Below are 15522 nucleotides of genomic sequence, written 5' to 3' on the forward strand. Positions count from 1 at the left end.
TTTAACGAATCTGCATCACTCATTTCTTTATAAACTCATTAAAACATCTAAATCATTTATCTTTTGAAGAAGATAGAGAGGACTTACATTAAACTAATTATATATGTGTGTGTGTCTTTGTTTAATTCATGATGCTGACATTAACTTAAGAAACAACTGAAGACCTAATAAGTCCCACTCTAGAGAGACAGAGAGCTTTAGTGTAGGAATCACTTTATTCCAAGTTCTACTAGTGTATTTAAGCATTGCTTTGGATGTCATGCCACCAGCACAAGGTTGGATATAGCTAAAACAAAGCAGAAAAAAGCAGTATATGAGGAAGGCAAAGCATGAACGGTGAGGTACAGAGAGAGAAGGAGGCAGAATCATAAAGAGAAATGAGTATTTCTGGTGGTGTGTGGCAGTTGCAATAAGATGTTCATTACTGATCAGGCAGAGGGTTTATAACCACAGTTAAACTTCAGTTGAGTGTTCCATAGAGTGGAAACCGTGAGGGTGACTTAGCAGACATAAAGCCTGCTCAGCTTGCTTAGGATGATGATGGTAACATGTATTTACATTGTGCTCTCTATGTGGCAAGTGTGATTCTAAATGCTAAACAAATATTAACTCATTTAATCTTCACAAAATACTATGAGCTATGCACTAGCCATGGCATTCCCATTTTATAAGTGGAGAAACTAAAGAACAGAGCAGTTAAGTGCTTTGTTATGGTCACCCAACTTATACACAGGGCTGGATTAGAACAGAGTCACCTGTCTATAAAGTCTGTACCCTGGATTGTTACAACTCGACTTCCTTTCTGTGGAAAATGACCCCTTGTGCATGTTTTCCAAGGACCACAGCAACACATAGTGAGAGGAATAACTGGCTAGGAATCTGGAGACCCAGTTTCTCTATGTGATTCTGCTGCTCCCTAGCTGACTGGCACCCCCTCTCTGGCCTTCGCTCTCCCATCTACAAAAGGAGAAGAGGTGGGATTGATGACCTAAGGCCTTTCTCCTATTAGCATTTTGAGTTATTGTATGAATGGAGACTCTACATCTGGTGCTAGAAGGGACAGCTGGTGAGCAGCCAGATGGCCCTTTCCAGTTGGTACAAAACCATCACCACTCTGGGTTTTTGCACCTCAGCGTGTCATCTCCTAAGAGAACAAGAGGCCACCAAACATTCTTGGGCCCCCAGATTTCCTTTTCTGTGGTCACGTTCTCTATGCAGCTTCAAGAAGTTTATTCTTCAGCAGGTTTGAGGAGATCTATTTAAACGTATCAGAAAATATGGCAATTTAATCCCAAAGTGCTTTTAGTCAGTCAATCTATGAGCAATGGCTGAGCTAGTCTGACCAATGAGTTAGTCTAATCCAATATAACAGAGACTAAAATTAGCATCACTTTCCTCATATGGATCCTGCACACATTTGAGATTTGGCAGCTGGGCTAAATGCCAGGACAGCAAGGGACCTATAGGAAGGCTCTTGGATTTTGTTCAGAGCAGGAAGTGAGACTCACATCTGTGTACCACTCTCTAAGTTGGAGGAATGTGCGATAAAAGCCATCAGCTAAGAACTGATTTTTTAATTACATCATTTGCAGGAACCCTGATTCTACTATTAATGAGGAAAATAAAGCATTTAGTTTGTGTCTCTCCCTTAGGGTTTCTGTATGGTAAGGTCACTCACCTGATTAGTCATGTGCTTCTTTGTGCTTTAATATAGATTACCACTGCTCAGCTAATTGGTGTGGTTCCGTGAATACTCAGGGCTCACTTTTGGTCCCTTAGTCTGGTAGGAGGCTTTTGCAAATGTTACCTCAATGAATCTGTTAAGGGAAGGGCATGCTACTGGAGGAACACTTCCCCTGAGCTGAGCAGTGGTAGTACTAAAGCTTGAACACACATCCTCATATGTCAAGTTGACTATGGTTTTCCTATACCTTGGCTTCTTCAGGTAACAACAGCTACACTGACTTCTCCAAGTACTTGGTACCCAAGATAATACTAGCTTTAATTTCAATAAACATGGTCAGGAATTCAAGTGGTGCTTTCCTCCTCCTCCTCCTTCTCCTCCCCTTACTTTTCCTCCTCCACATCCTTCTTGGTGGAAATAGGGAGAAAGTTAGTTCTTATTTTGAACTTAGAATCCAGAATTGGGAAACATGAAGTGAATTTTCAATTGTGTGTTCTACTACAGAAAACTAACCCTGAAATGTATCTGGATGAAGGACAAGGGTTGGAAGGAAATATGGGACCGAACATCTAAGAAGCAGTGTCCCTGAATGAACAGGTAGAGAAGACGTCTTCTATGAACCTTAGGAAAGGTTTTGGATGCATCTGTACCCCTTGGCTTTGCTCTGTTGTCTTTGCAGCCCTAAACATCCTTTGAGGTAAAGTCAATGACCACTGTAAAAGTGTACTAATCATGGCAACTTTGGAATCAGACCAATATGGGTTTAAATCCTGACTCTGTGGTATAACAGCTATGTGATCTCATACAAGGTACTTTCAGTTGTCTTACTGAAAATAGAGGTAATAATACTGAGTTTACAGGATAAAGAGTCAGAGTGATTAGTACAGTACCTGGTACAATGTAGTCATGTGATCATGGGAACCACCACTGTGGAGCTTCCACACCCCCCACCTTCCACGTCTTAGTTGAAGCTAATATTGGCTTATTTCAATCCTTCCCAAATATGTTGAACCTGAGGTGAGGTTTTGCTGGTGACAGAGTGAGGAGATGAGGTCATGAGATAGGGGGTCTGTTGCTGAGAGAGGCTGTTGGCCGTGAAGTGAGCTTGGGAAGACATGGGTCATTGAGCAGAGTGATGGAAGATGTCCAAAGCTAGGTTCCATGCAAGGTCCGAGGGCAAAGGATCAGTCTTGCAAGGGTAAGGGACCCCATACTAGCCTCAGAAAGCCACTGCCATTCACTCAGCAAGTATTGATTGGGAAGCTGCTGTGAGCCACTCTCTGTTTTCAGGCAGACACAATCTCTGCTTTCACAGAGCTTATACTTTAATAGGACCAGGAATAGCATTTCTTCTACTCTAAATCAGTCAACAAACAATTGAAGGAAGGAAGGAAAGAAGGAAGGAAGGAAGGAAGAGAGGTAAGGAAGAAAGGAAAGAAATTTTTTAAATGCTTCCAGATCCTGAGAAGAAAGCCATTTGGAACAAATAACCAGTATCCCGTTCATCTCAAGAATACCCTCCCCGTTGGAGTCTTAGGAGAATTAAATTCAGGAGTCAGAGAGGACCGAATTTGAATTCTGGCTCTGGGACTCACTAGCAGGATGACTTTGGACAAGACAGTCAACTTCTCTGAAACAGTTTTTTTTTTTTTTTTTTAATGTATAAAATGGGGAGGGGTAGTTTCATCTCCTCCTGTAGGGTTGTTTTGAGGATTAGATAAGATGATGGGTAAGATCACTGAGTAGAAGTAAAGGATGAATAAATATGAGGTGAATTAGAACCAGGACAGTAACTGCTGATCCTTAAAATAGGATCTTTTGTGGGGACCCTGCTTTAAATAGAGACCCTGTGGAATAGTAGGCTCTCCAGGACAAGTGCCAAACACAAGCTGAAAGCAAACTTGGCTATGGCGAGCAAGCAAGTGACCTGGTCACTCCTTAAAAGACCTGAAGTGGCTATAACCACAGGCAAAAGCTTCCCAAAGAAGCAAGTGTAGTTAGAGGCCCAACTTCCTCTCTGGGCAATTGCCACATTTAAGGGATCATTTTTATGGTTAACAGTGACTCAGTTCAATTAGAATGGCTGGACGAATATCAGGTTTAATTAAATATTTGTCAGGGATAAATTGGAAGTGAGAACGTGTATTTTTGCCCTTTCCCTTGATCCAGATCCTCCTCCACCCTTTCAATGTTACACACTGTTTCCTTCATGTCTGAAGGGGAGCGTCCCTGAAGATAAAAGCTGAAATGATGATGCAAAGCCACAAAACAAACTGTGAATGACAACAATGACAACGACAAAATACCTTGGGGACACATATGCAGACAAAAATACTTTAATCTTCAGCATATAGAAAGAAGAGAGAGATCAAGGGATAAATTCCAGAAATGGTAAATGGCATGAAGGTCAATTGGTGTGTGTATTCCGGGCCAGAGGGAAGATTTATGGCCAGATGTGACGCTCAGCAGGGTTAAGAGAAGGAAATAAGAAACAAACAAACAAATAAATAAAATAAAGTCCACTGTGGAGAGGCTACTCACTTTGTTAAATTAAATACACTAAACATTAGATTTTTAAAGAAGCAAATTTGATGGAGAGCTTAACCTAGAAGCAACCTGCAGGCCTAGTTCCCCTGCAAGTAAGACTATGCCGAGGGGTGACAGATCACCCTCAGAGGGAGCAGGTTTTGAAAATCAAAGTACCCAAACCCAGCACAAAGCTCCCCCCAAATATATTTAGGCTTACTGATGAGATCTTGCCTCGCAAGAGATTCAAAGCTTAAAAATGGCAATGAAAGTATTGAAATGTGTCACGGTTTTTCCTTTCCATGATTGCCATGAAAATATGGCATGGTTCTTCAGCAACATTAGAGTGTATCGCTGTAATGCTACTAACATAGCAGGTGGTAGGGTGATCACATTAAAAAAGAAAAGAAAGAAAAACCCCACAGGCAAGTTGAACCTGGTGATAGCACAGTGAGATCAATGAAGTATCTGAAGTGTAAGAAGATGCAGTTTTGTTCTGAAATTTGGATAGGTTTTATAAGTATGAATATGAACTATGTGACCTTCCTAATGAGGAACTAAAAGGATAATGATGTTCTTGGTGATTAAAAGAGGAGCAAGGAAATCTAATTAGAGGATGCACGCGTTACACTTGTTGGTGAAACATAAACCTATTTTCAGCAGTGCTGGCTGATGAAGGCGCTTCATTCCCCTTCAAAGGGAACTTTTCCTCCATTGTCTTTAATTACAGTGGAAAACATGGCACTGTGTTGTTTTACAAGGAAGATTAACCGGGCTTTGCAGCTCGAAGACTTGTGAATAAAGAGGCCAAAAAAGGCAGCCATCTTTGTTTTGTTCTCTTTAGCGCTCCTTGTTTTGTATTTACCACAAAGACAAAAGCTAAAGAAGTTAATATCAGAAGTTAATTCAAATCTGTCAGCTCATCACAAACTTGAAAGAGACAAGACTGGTCTATGCCGAACCACAAGCTCTTGTGTGTGTGCTGAGATCAGCACACCCTGAATGCTCAGTGTTACATTCTAAATGCTTAGACTAATAGCCAGATGTCAATGATTCAGATAGAGGAGGGTGGGGTGCGAGGGAACGACAAGGAACCTCATCAGGAATGAAATGTGAAATGTCTGCATTTTTTTTTCTAATATGTTGACATTTTGCAGGTTGGGGAAAATACAAATGATTCCGCTGATGTCATCAGCCAAAAGCAATGGTATATCTCTCTGACTCATTCCCTCCCACCTGGATTTAAATTGTGGATTTGGAAAATAAAAATCATATACATTATCAGCAGGAAATGGACAAATATGTGCAGTTTTTGATGTCTCTGCAAGAAGAAATCATCTGATGAACGTCTTCCTAAACAGTGAACTGGAATGTTTGATAGAGTCTCCCTCAGAAGAAAGACCCAGGGTGAGGGGAACCCTAAATTCCAAATATGGAAGCTGGAATGCAAGGGAGAGTGTCAGAGAAATAATAATTTGGCTTCCCTGGGGGGAGAAGACCACGAGTTCTTTTGAGTATTTGGCTTTTCTTTGGTTATTGGAGAGTTTCACTCTGTATAAGGGCAATCCCTGATGCCCCCATTGACTGGAAATTATATTTATTAATTTGACAGATGTTTACTGGGCAAAAACCACTGCAAGATACAGGGCTACATCCTTTAAGTGCAGAAACAAATACAAACAAAATATAAGCTACCCTGAAAGCCCCAAAGATGAGTGCTTCTTCAGTGGGGCTCGGAATCACCTTATGGACAGAATAAAATTGAGTAGAACCTTAAGGGATAAATACAATTTTATCAGACAGGGAAGAGGGCAAAAGCCTCCATCTGTGACCCTACAGCATCCTGGAAGACATAGGATATGTATGGGTTAAAAAGAAACATGGGCTTAAGATCAGACAGACCTGGATGCAAAACCTGGTGTTGTCATTTCCTTGGGTGGTAGAATTCCTGTCTGCGGGAATTCAGTCCCACCACCTGAATTCTCCGGGCTCCAGGCTCTTCTTCTTGGAAGTGGGAATAATAACAGTACTGACCTCATAGTGTTCTTAGCTGTTTAAACCATGTCTGGCTGACACTTAATAGCTAGTGGCTTTTTCACTTATTATATTCTATTATTCTACTGTAGCTGTCTATTGACTTGTTTGTGCAGGGTTGGGAACTTTGTAACTCAATCTGAATGGATGGAGGGATGAAAAGAGCTGAAGCAGCATGGTCAGAGGCTGACATGTGTCATGGGATCAGTGTTCTGGGTCTAGCACGGTGGGTGCATAGAAGGCAGTGGGAGAACCTGAAGTATAAGGGGGTGTGGATCTCAGAGCAAGAAGAACCCTCAAGGCCATGCTTTCCTGGTAGGCAGCTTTCAGCAGGGTATGAGCAGTTTCATTCTGAGTTTTAGAAAGGTCACATGGCCCCACAGTGGCAAAGAGATTAGAAAGGGATCACCAAACATGCAGGAATCAATAAGAGAATAGCATAACTGCTCAGGGAAGGCACATGTCCAGTGTAAGTGAGGATGGAATGGCGAGCCAGCAAGCCAGGTCTGCTTGCAGGGACTCACAGGCCCCCAGGTAGAAGGGGAAGGGAAAGGAAGAGGTCAGAACGACCGGACAGATTCTAGTGAGAGTATGTTGGGGAGAAGATAAGGTATACGTTTGAGTGAGAGGCATACCTGAGAGAGAAAGGTTGAGTTTGAGATTCCCATGGAACATTCAGGTAGGGAGAGGGTTCGTAGCTCAGAATTCAGGAGAATGCTAGAGATGGAACTTTTGTAGTTATCAGACAACTGCTCAGAGACCATCAGTCTTCAGTGTGCAAAAGAGTCCCTTGGAGAGCTTGCTTTAAAAGCACATTCTCGGGACCTTCCCTGGAGACTGTGCTTAAATGGGTCTGGGGCAAGACCCATGAATCTGCATTTGTAAAGCCCCCAAAGCAAGTGCAATGCAGACTAAAATGTTGTTCTGTAAGATGCCTGAAGACACAGAAGACCCCTTCTCCTCTCACTGTGATATACTCCCTGGGCAGACTGATGGGGCAGGGGGTGGAGGGGCCAGCAGCAGACTAACCCAGAACGGTAGGAAAGTCACCACCTGGGTATGTCACAGAAGCCAGGAGGGGGTGCTGGGGGCCAAAGGGAGGTCTGGAACTGAGATTCTGCTGGGTTTTAGGAGGGAGCAGAGCGTGGCAGACTGAGGCATGATGGTGCTAGAGGAGGAGGGGATGAGAACAAAGACTCCAGCTGTCCGAGGTCTGGAGGAGAAGGCAAGAGAAGATGCAGTATGGTACACAAAAGGCACACTAAAGACAATCTCCAGACTCATCAGGTCTCCCCTGGGGGCACCTGGGGGAAAGGTGTGCTCTTAATAAAAGAGTAGGGAAGGCTAACGGAGACAGAAGTGTGTTGGGGTGGGGTGGGGGACAAAGGCCCGGCTTTGAGGCTCTGCCTACAAGTACCAGTGGTGTGCGTGGTGCTGGGGACGCGGTCAGCAAAGGGTGGAGCCTGAGAGGGGTTGGTTGGTGCTGCCTGTAGTTGAAGAAAATCCACTTTGAAGAGCAGCCTGATATGTATATTTATTCTAGAGGAATGGCCATTAGCAAAAGAAAATATAGATTCTGTCCTTATGGCTTGCAGGGCCCGCTGAGGTAGGCTTGAGTCCTGGCTGCTCTGAGGGGGGCTGAGGCATTGCCTGAGGAAAAAATCCAGAGCCCAGATGTTGCCTTAACTGGAATATTTTGCCGTTTTCATTTGCAATGACAAGATTCCTATCAATTGTCCCTATTCCTGATACTTAACTCTTAATGTAACTAATTTGTGTTGCTACGATTTCTCAGATAAAATGTGAGTAATCTGTTTTTCTCTCTGCAGCAACCCCCTCCTTTCTGGCATTGTTTGCGCTCTCTGTCCCTCTCCCCTGCCAGTTCCAGTAATCCAGGCGTTTATATGGCTCATTAAGCACATCGCACTCTCTGCAGTGCCGGATGTAATCAAGTTCAGAATCTTCGCTCTCTGCACGCTAAGGACAGGGGGATGGGGCCTCTTGCTCAGGACCCAGGGGAGGCAAAGTGGGTTGACAAGCTGAGAGAAGTGAGTGGCTTCCTGGGGGGGAGCGGGGGGAGGGGGCAGAGCTGGGGCCAGCAGGCTGAGCCTGGCCTTCCCTCTGCTGCACACAGGCTTGGCAAGACTTCAAGGTGCTAACACTCCAGGTGGGCCTGCAAAAGCCTGCTTCCACTCAGTAAAACTTACTTATACTTAGAGCAGTTTGCTTTTCCATAGAAAAAGCATTTTAGTTGCCACCATTTCCAAGTTTATGGATGATGGGTTTTGGAGACCTGCCTTTAATACTGTTTCTCCACTGTTGCTTAAATTTAGAACACCTAGCTGGAAGTCAGCTGAGAGTCCATCTTGTTCTGTCCTTACATTCAACAGACAACCAGGAAACAGAACAGAGAGCATCAGTTTGTTTGAACCGGGGTCGGGACCAGAACACCATTTTCCTTGCTCCTGGTCTCTCAATGTTGTGCTGTCTTTCCAGGACCTGCAGTTGCCCCGCACTAAGGAACATACAGGCAGTCTAAAATGCCACTTTGAGTTGCACTCTGCCTGCCTGACCTATCCTGTCAGTGTGGCTTTTGAAGGGGCTGCAACTGGCGTGCAGGGAAGAAACACCTCATGTCAGTGCCAACCACTGATTTGTCTCTGTGTGTCGCCCACCCACCTGTGTTCACTCTCACCACCTGCCCCATCACTTCCTGCTTCAGCTCGCTCACCAACCCACTGTCTCACGGGCTTTGTCTTATGTGTTCTTTTGAAACTGCTTTCATCCCACTTCCCCTTGTTCTTTGCATGTAGGTAGGAAATAGAAAGATGTGTTTGTGCGAGAGCCCTATTATGAGTATGTGTTGTGATGGGGTCACAGTGCAGAGTCAGAACGGTCTCCAAAAACAATCGTATACTCTTTGAGGGCAAACACCAATGTATGCCTGGGAATGTGGGGTGGAGGGGAGGTGTATATTTGGGAAGTATGTGTGTATGGGTTGTAAATGTAAAAAACGTCCTTTAAAAGAATGGGTTCAGATTTATTTTTTGCTTTTTAAATTATTTGAAGGAATCCTCATGCACTGTTGGCGGGAATGCAAATTGGTGCAGCCACTGTGGAAAACAGTATGGAGGTTCCTCAAGAAATTAAAAATAGAATTACCATATGATCCATTAATTCCACTACTGGGTTTTTGCCCAACAAAAGTGAAAACACTAATTCAAAAAAAAATATATGCACCCCTATGTTTACTGCAGAATGGGTTCAGATTTAGATGGAAGAGGGTAGATGCTGGTATGGGAAATGGGTCCAAGCAGGCTAATTGTTGATATGGGTTTCCATCTGGAAGGGCATCCACCAATGTCCATGATGGGTTGCCAAGTATGGTGAGTTGGATCGAAATAGGAGAAAGAGCTCAGACACTGGAACCAGAGTACATAGGTTTAAATCTCAGCTCAAGCATTTATAAGCCACTATGAGTTGAGTAACCTGCCTAATGTCTCAATTTCATCCTCTGTAAAATCGGGATAAATATACTACTTATTTCCTAGAATCATTAAATGAGATAAAACATGTAGAACACTTAGTCTAGTGGCTCTGCACATAGTAAGTGCCTGGTAACACTAGTTAGCCATAATTATGGGAATATTGAGGACTGGAAGGAACACTCATGGCCAACAGAAAGGGCTGGTCTACTGGACAATGTCATTCTGATCCTTTGTTAAGCTATTTCCACTCAGGCATAGTGTCAGACAATTACAGGACATCTTTTCTAAAATACCTGCACTGATGAAAAAAATAAGGCACACTGAGATTGACTTTCCGAGAGCCATTCAGCCAGCGAGCAGCACAACCTGGCTTCAAAGAGGCTCTGAGTCTAGAGACCCTACTCCCTGCTGCCATATTTTATCCTTGACAGTTGGATTCTTGCGGCTGGCATCACCAACACAACTCTCCAATCTCTGTATATGCACGTTCACTCGTTCAACAAGATTTTTCTGACCCACCACTGTGTGTAGATCTCTGTGCTAGGTTCTAAGAATGAAACCAGACATGGTCCCTTTGTTTATGGAGCATACAGGCTAAAAGGGAGGAAAGACTAATCAAGCAAACTAAATAAATGAGACAGAAGTGAAATTGCAACTAGCAAGGGAAGGCTATAGGGACAAGGACTATAGCTGCTGCACACTCCTGTGTCCTTGTCACTGAGAACAGTGCCCTACTCGTGGCAAGTACCGGCGCGTACTCGCTGAATGAATGCTAGCAAGTGCGCTGTGGTGCGAGTGGCCTTCCGAAGCGTTATATGAGAGTGTGCAATGGAGGATGGGCCCACTCACAGAGGTCAAGGAAGGCTTCTCTCAGGAAGGGATGATGGGAGGTGAGTGGGTACTCACCAGGTGAAGCAGGCTGGGTGGATTACAGGGATTGGAGATGCTGCAGTAAAGGGCATAAGAGACTCTGGAAGAAAGGAACGCGCAGTCCAGTTGAGCAACAATCTCGGCAGCCGTACCAAGGGAAGCAGTAGTAAGAGGGGCTGCGTCACAGGTGTTGGCAAGCAGCGGAAGTAACTGCAATACCTTGCATTTATACAAGTTTCAGTTTGTCATGTCTCCGTAGTAAATATTGTCTTATGGACAATTCACAATGAGAGGCAGCAGGCCAAGAAATATCATCCCCATTTTAGCTGGGTAAACTGAGGCCTGTAGACTTGGCATGTTGTTGAAGTCACGCATCTAAACATAGCACCTGCCGGGCTCTCTCTGTAAGACCTACACAGTCCTCTCACTAGCCTTTTAAAGAAGATATTGATATCCCAATAGCACCCATGATGAAAGTAAGGCTCAGCAAGATGAAGTGGCTGGCATGTGGCTGGCTGCACTGGGATATGAAGCTATGTCTTCCCTGTGGACAGGACTGTATCTCCCCACATTCATATGTTGAAGACGTAACCCCCAATGTGTATTTGGAGATGGGGCCCATCAGGGAGTAATTAAGGTGACATGAGGTTATAATGGTAGGGTCCTGATTCCATAGTATTTGGGTCCTAATACGGAGCCACGCCAGAGAGCCCTGTCTTTCTCCTCCCACCTCTGCCCTTTCTGTCTGTGTCACTCCACACACTACACACACTCAAAAGAAAGGCCACGTGAGGACAAAGCAGTTGTCTACATGCCAAGAAGAGAGCACTCATCAAAAACAGATGATAGATCTTCCTGGCTTGATCCTGGACTCCTGGCCTCCAGAATTGTGAGGAAATACATTTCCATTGTTTAAGCCCCCCAGCCGACGACAGTTTGTTAGGGCAGCCCTAACAGGCTAGTACAGGTGTGCATACATTTGCTGTGGTTACCCGCTATGGCACATCTCTCTCATCAGAGGTAGGGAAGCACAAGAACCTAGATTATCTGGTTATCAGTCCTAGGTTCACTCTCTTCGCCATATTCAATACCCCTGGTGACCCCACTCAGAGGGCGATGGCAGGGTGAGGGTCAGAGCATGACACCCACCCCACTCTTTCCCCTCAGTTTTATCAAAACCAAGAGATGGACAGTCATAGACCTCAAGGCTTGGGTAGCACTAGTGGCCCGTGATTCTCCTAGATCCAGAGCTATGAAAAGTGACAGTTACAGAGCTGATTCCAAGTCTGGAAAATTCCAAATGTTATCACTTTGTATGTGACTGAGATTGAGCAGAGGGAACTAGGGCTGTGAGGCCGCTGCTTCTGGAAGCACAGTGAGGCACCTGCTGCTGCTTCATCTAACTGTGCGCAAGTGTGTGTGTGCACATGTGTGCATCACTCTCTGTTTGCCCAGGATCGGATGGAGGGCCAGGTCTGGGTTTCATCCAGCACCTACTCACTGGTATGTGTGCTTCAGTGTTACTTAACCTTGCTGGTCTTCTTTGTACTTGTCTTTAAAATGGAGTTAATAACCTGTTTTGCACAGTATTAACAAAATGCCTAGAAACCAGTAAATATTTGGTAAATGGTAGATATTATTACTATTATGATGAATAATGACCCCAAGTACTTCTATTTTGAAATGGTGTTTATAGAATTAAGTCATTATCGCTTTTTGCCCTGAGCTAAGAGAATAAAACATTCATACTAGGGTGACTTCCCCATGGAGACAATCATTTGATAATCGATTTCATCTCTGGGCTGGGTTCCTCCTGGTGCTGCTATGTGCAGAAATAGCAAAACACCCCTCTATTTTACAGGCCACCGAGTCGAAGTATATTGCTTTGGGGGGAAAACCCCTTCCCCCCAAAATATATAATGATGTGTGTATGTGAAAGCCATCATATTCTACATGCTTGTTACCTAACCTGTGCAAACCAAACCCCCTGAGATCTATCTACTAAAGATAAATAAGTCAGGGAGGTGGAGCAGGCAATCTTTGAAGTGGGCTTAAATTAAAAAGCATAGGCATTCAGGCAGGCAGAGGAAGGAAGGAACATGCTGTACCCACCTGCCACTGCTGATGAGGGGCTTATTTCTAAGACACACACAGCACAATGCACACACAATGCAGAGAGAAAACAAAAGACATAGATCACACATTTCAGATGGTTGGTGGACAAAGTTTAGTTAATGTCAATGCTGAAAGCTTGTTCAGGGACTGAGATACACATGGGAAAATGAATACCTTTCCATCCCACTCACCTCTAACGAAATCTCAGCAAATAAACAAGTACATACACACACAAAATATCACAACAAGCTGACCCTGGCCCATGATGTGAAATGTGGCACAAGGAGATGGACACAGCAATGTGGGAAGGCTGAGTGAGGGAAAGATAAGGGCTTCCAGTGGAGCCAGTCAGGCCTCTGGAGACCTCTCCATCCATATGGGAGGAAAAGGCCTTCAGAGAAGAGTTTGATGCTCCAGCTGTGGACAGAATAGTCGTCTTGATGAGGACTCAGACTACTGCTCCATCCACCCCAATGAGTGAGAATGTGACATGGCAGTCAACATGAGAATCATGATGGCAGCAGTTGACTTGGTTCAAATCTATGAATATAACCCCCAGAATTATAGACTCTTCCTATAGAAGGTATCTTAAAATTGTATCTAACTTACCCCCGCAGACCATTAGATACTACAACTGAACTATTCCATGGTTCTATGTTTTTTATGGCAACCACCATTCAGCTTGGTTCAGAATTGGGTTTACTCCTTTTATAAGGTGCAAACCTTGCCTTTCAGTGGACCAGGAGATATCAATTACCTTGCAAACATCACTGTATCACATGCTTAGGAGAATGACAGGGAGAAGCACTTCGTATCTAAGGGTGGTGGGTTGAGCAGTATGGATGAACACAGGCCAAGCAGATTGAGCCTTCCTCCCTCTACAGCCCCGAAGTTCTCCCTCATGGACGAGCCCACTGCATCCAGGCTTCCTGCACTCACCATACAGTGTGATGCTGGCGTTGGTGTTCCCAAGCTTATTTGTGGCCACACAAGTATAGTTCCCATAATCCTTTTCTGAAACATTGAAGAAAGTCAGAGTGGATATGTGGCCTTTGTTCTCAATCCTCACGCCGCCCAGGCCAGTGGCTAGCCTGCAATAAGAGAAGGTATTGCTGGTCTGGTTCTACAAATAGAGTGAAATAGCAGACAGAGATGCTGGGGGGAACTGAAAGATACCAGAGATGAATCCTACAAGGAGGCCCTGCTCACAGACACCTTTCCTCGAACTGACCCAGTCTCTTTAACCCAAAACATGAGTACCACAGCCTCCAGAGGAGGAAAAAGGAAAGGATATTCATGCTCCAAAGGTGAGATTCACTGGCTTCTAGGCATTGAGGGCTGCCATGTCTACAACTAATCTCAGATTCTGAAACCAAGTCAATTCATTTTCCCACTTGCCAGCTTCCTTGATTTTTTTGTTTGTTTGTTTGTTTGTTTCTGGTTCTAAAAAGAGACTCTATTATAAAGGAGACAAATGCATTTTGGTTTTGCCACATCTTTCCCCTTTACTTTATCATTCCCTTTCCATGTGGGGAATGATCCATCAGCTCTGCTTCAGATATGCCCTATTTCCATTTTTAAGGTACCTGGTATCTTCCTTGAACCACTGGAATTCAGCCATAGGCACCGCAGAAGCTTCACAGCTCAAGATACCCTTCTGACCAACAGACACACCAGTGTTCTTGGCTTTTGAGATATAGGGAGGGTCTGCAGGAGGAAAATGCAGAGTGATTTCACGAAACAAATGAAAGGCACATTTAGTCACCTGCTGTGCAAATGAATTTCTTGTGCCACCCCACCTTCCCAGTTAAATAACCATTTATTTTAGGAAAAGAATTTCTTGCTCAAGGATATTGCATTTACCCCAGCATCTTCTTAAGCCTTCAAACCAATTCAAAGTTAACAATTCTCCCCATTAGCTAAAACTCTGACAGGCACAGGTAGATTCCAGGGGCAAAATGGCAGTGGAGACAGTCATGGTGCAAAGCAATGTGACACAGTATTTTCCTGTTGGAAACAATTTGGGACGGTCAGAAAATGGCATTGCCATGACCAGCTTGTTCCCTCAGTCCCTATATTCTTTTTTCCTCTGAAACTTCCTGACAATGGGTCAACTCACAGTTTACAGTGATTTTTACTTTCCGCACATCAGGTGCAGCCACATCATTCAAGGCGCTGCATTCATATTCCCCAGACTGGTCACGTTTGATGTCAGAGATTTCCAGGTATTCATCCTCACTCACAAAGCCCTGGCCTTCTGGGAGGAAAGAAAGAGAAAGAAACAATCAAGAAACCGTGAAACCAGGGACAGAACTATATTCACATCATGAGCTTGGAGGGGAAGGAATACAAAAAGCTGTAAAAATGAGGTTTGAACATTGAGCCAAAGATTATAAGATATCATGTTGACCAAATAGTAGGGCATTTGGAGAAAGAAATTCTCTGCTTGAGTCTTGGGTCATTGTGTTTTTGTCCAACTCACTTTAACTTTCAGACCATTTGAAAAGAAAAGATTTTCATTATTTTTCAAATATGATTATGATGAGGATTAACTAAGAGAATACGTGTGAAAAATCCCAGCACATTACTAAACTTCGATGTTTTAAAGAGAATTGTAATGATATTATATATATATATATATATATATATATATAAAATAAAAAAATGTGGGAATACCTTTAGACTATGTTAGCATGGGCATCTTAATTTTTCATTATGTAGAAATCCCTTTGTGGGGTGCCTGGGTGGCTCAAGTCTGTTAAGCATCTGGCTCTTGATTTTGGCTCAGGTCATGATCTCACGGTC

At 43.8% G+C, this 15522-nt stretch overlaps 1 protein-coding gene across 8 annotated transcripts in view; it reads right to left on the reverse strand.

Annotated features, from left to right (window-relative positions):
• Positions 1 to 15522, reverse strand: part of OPCML (opioid binding protein/cell adhesion molecule like) — a 1073077-nt gene that overhangs the window by 10352 nt on the left and 1047203 nt on the right. For 6 of the 8 annotated variants that reach the window (XR_004302024.1, XR_004302023.1, XM_032426132.1 and 3 more), the window contains 3 exons: positions 14837 to 14974; positions 14304 to 14424; positions 13657 to 13808 (listed from right to left, as the gene is read on the reverse strand). Coding sequence is in view for 6 of the 8 variants with exons in the window: in XM_032426132.1 (XP_032282023.1) it covers positions 13657 to 13808; positions 14304 to 14424; positions 14837 to 14974 (411 nt within the window). In the remaining 2 variants the exon portion in view is untranslated. The remainder of the gene's footprint in view (positions 1 to 13656; positions 13809 to 14303; positions 14425 to 14836; positions 14975 to 15522) is intronic. The other 2 variants (XM_032426133.1, XM_032426135.1) reach the window with 1 other exon arrangement.

Source organism: Phoca vitulina, unplaced genomic scaffold, assembly GCF_004348235.1.
Source record: "Phoca vitulina isolate PV1807 unplaced genomic scaffold, GSC_HSeal_1.0 scaffold34, whole genome shotgun sequence".
In the NCBI taxonomy this organism is placed as follows: Eukaryota; Metazoa; Chordata; class Mammalia; order Carnivora; family Phocidae; genus Phoca; species Phoca vitulina.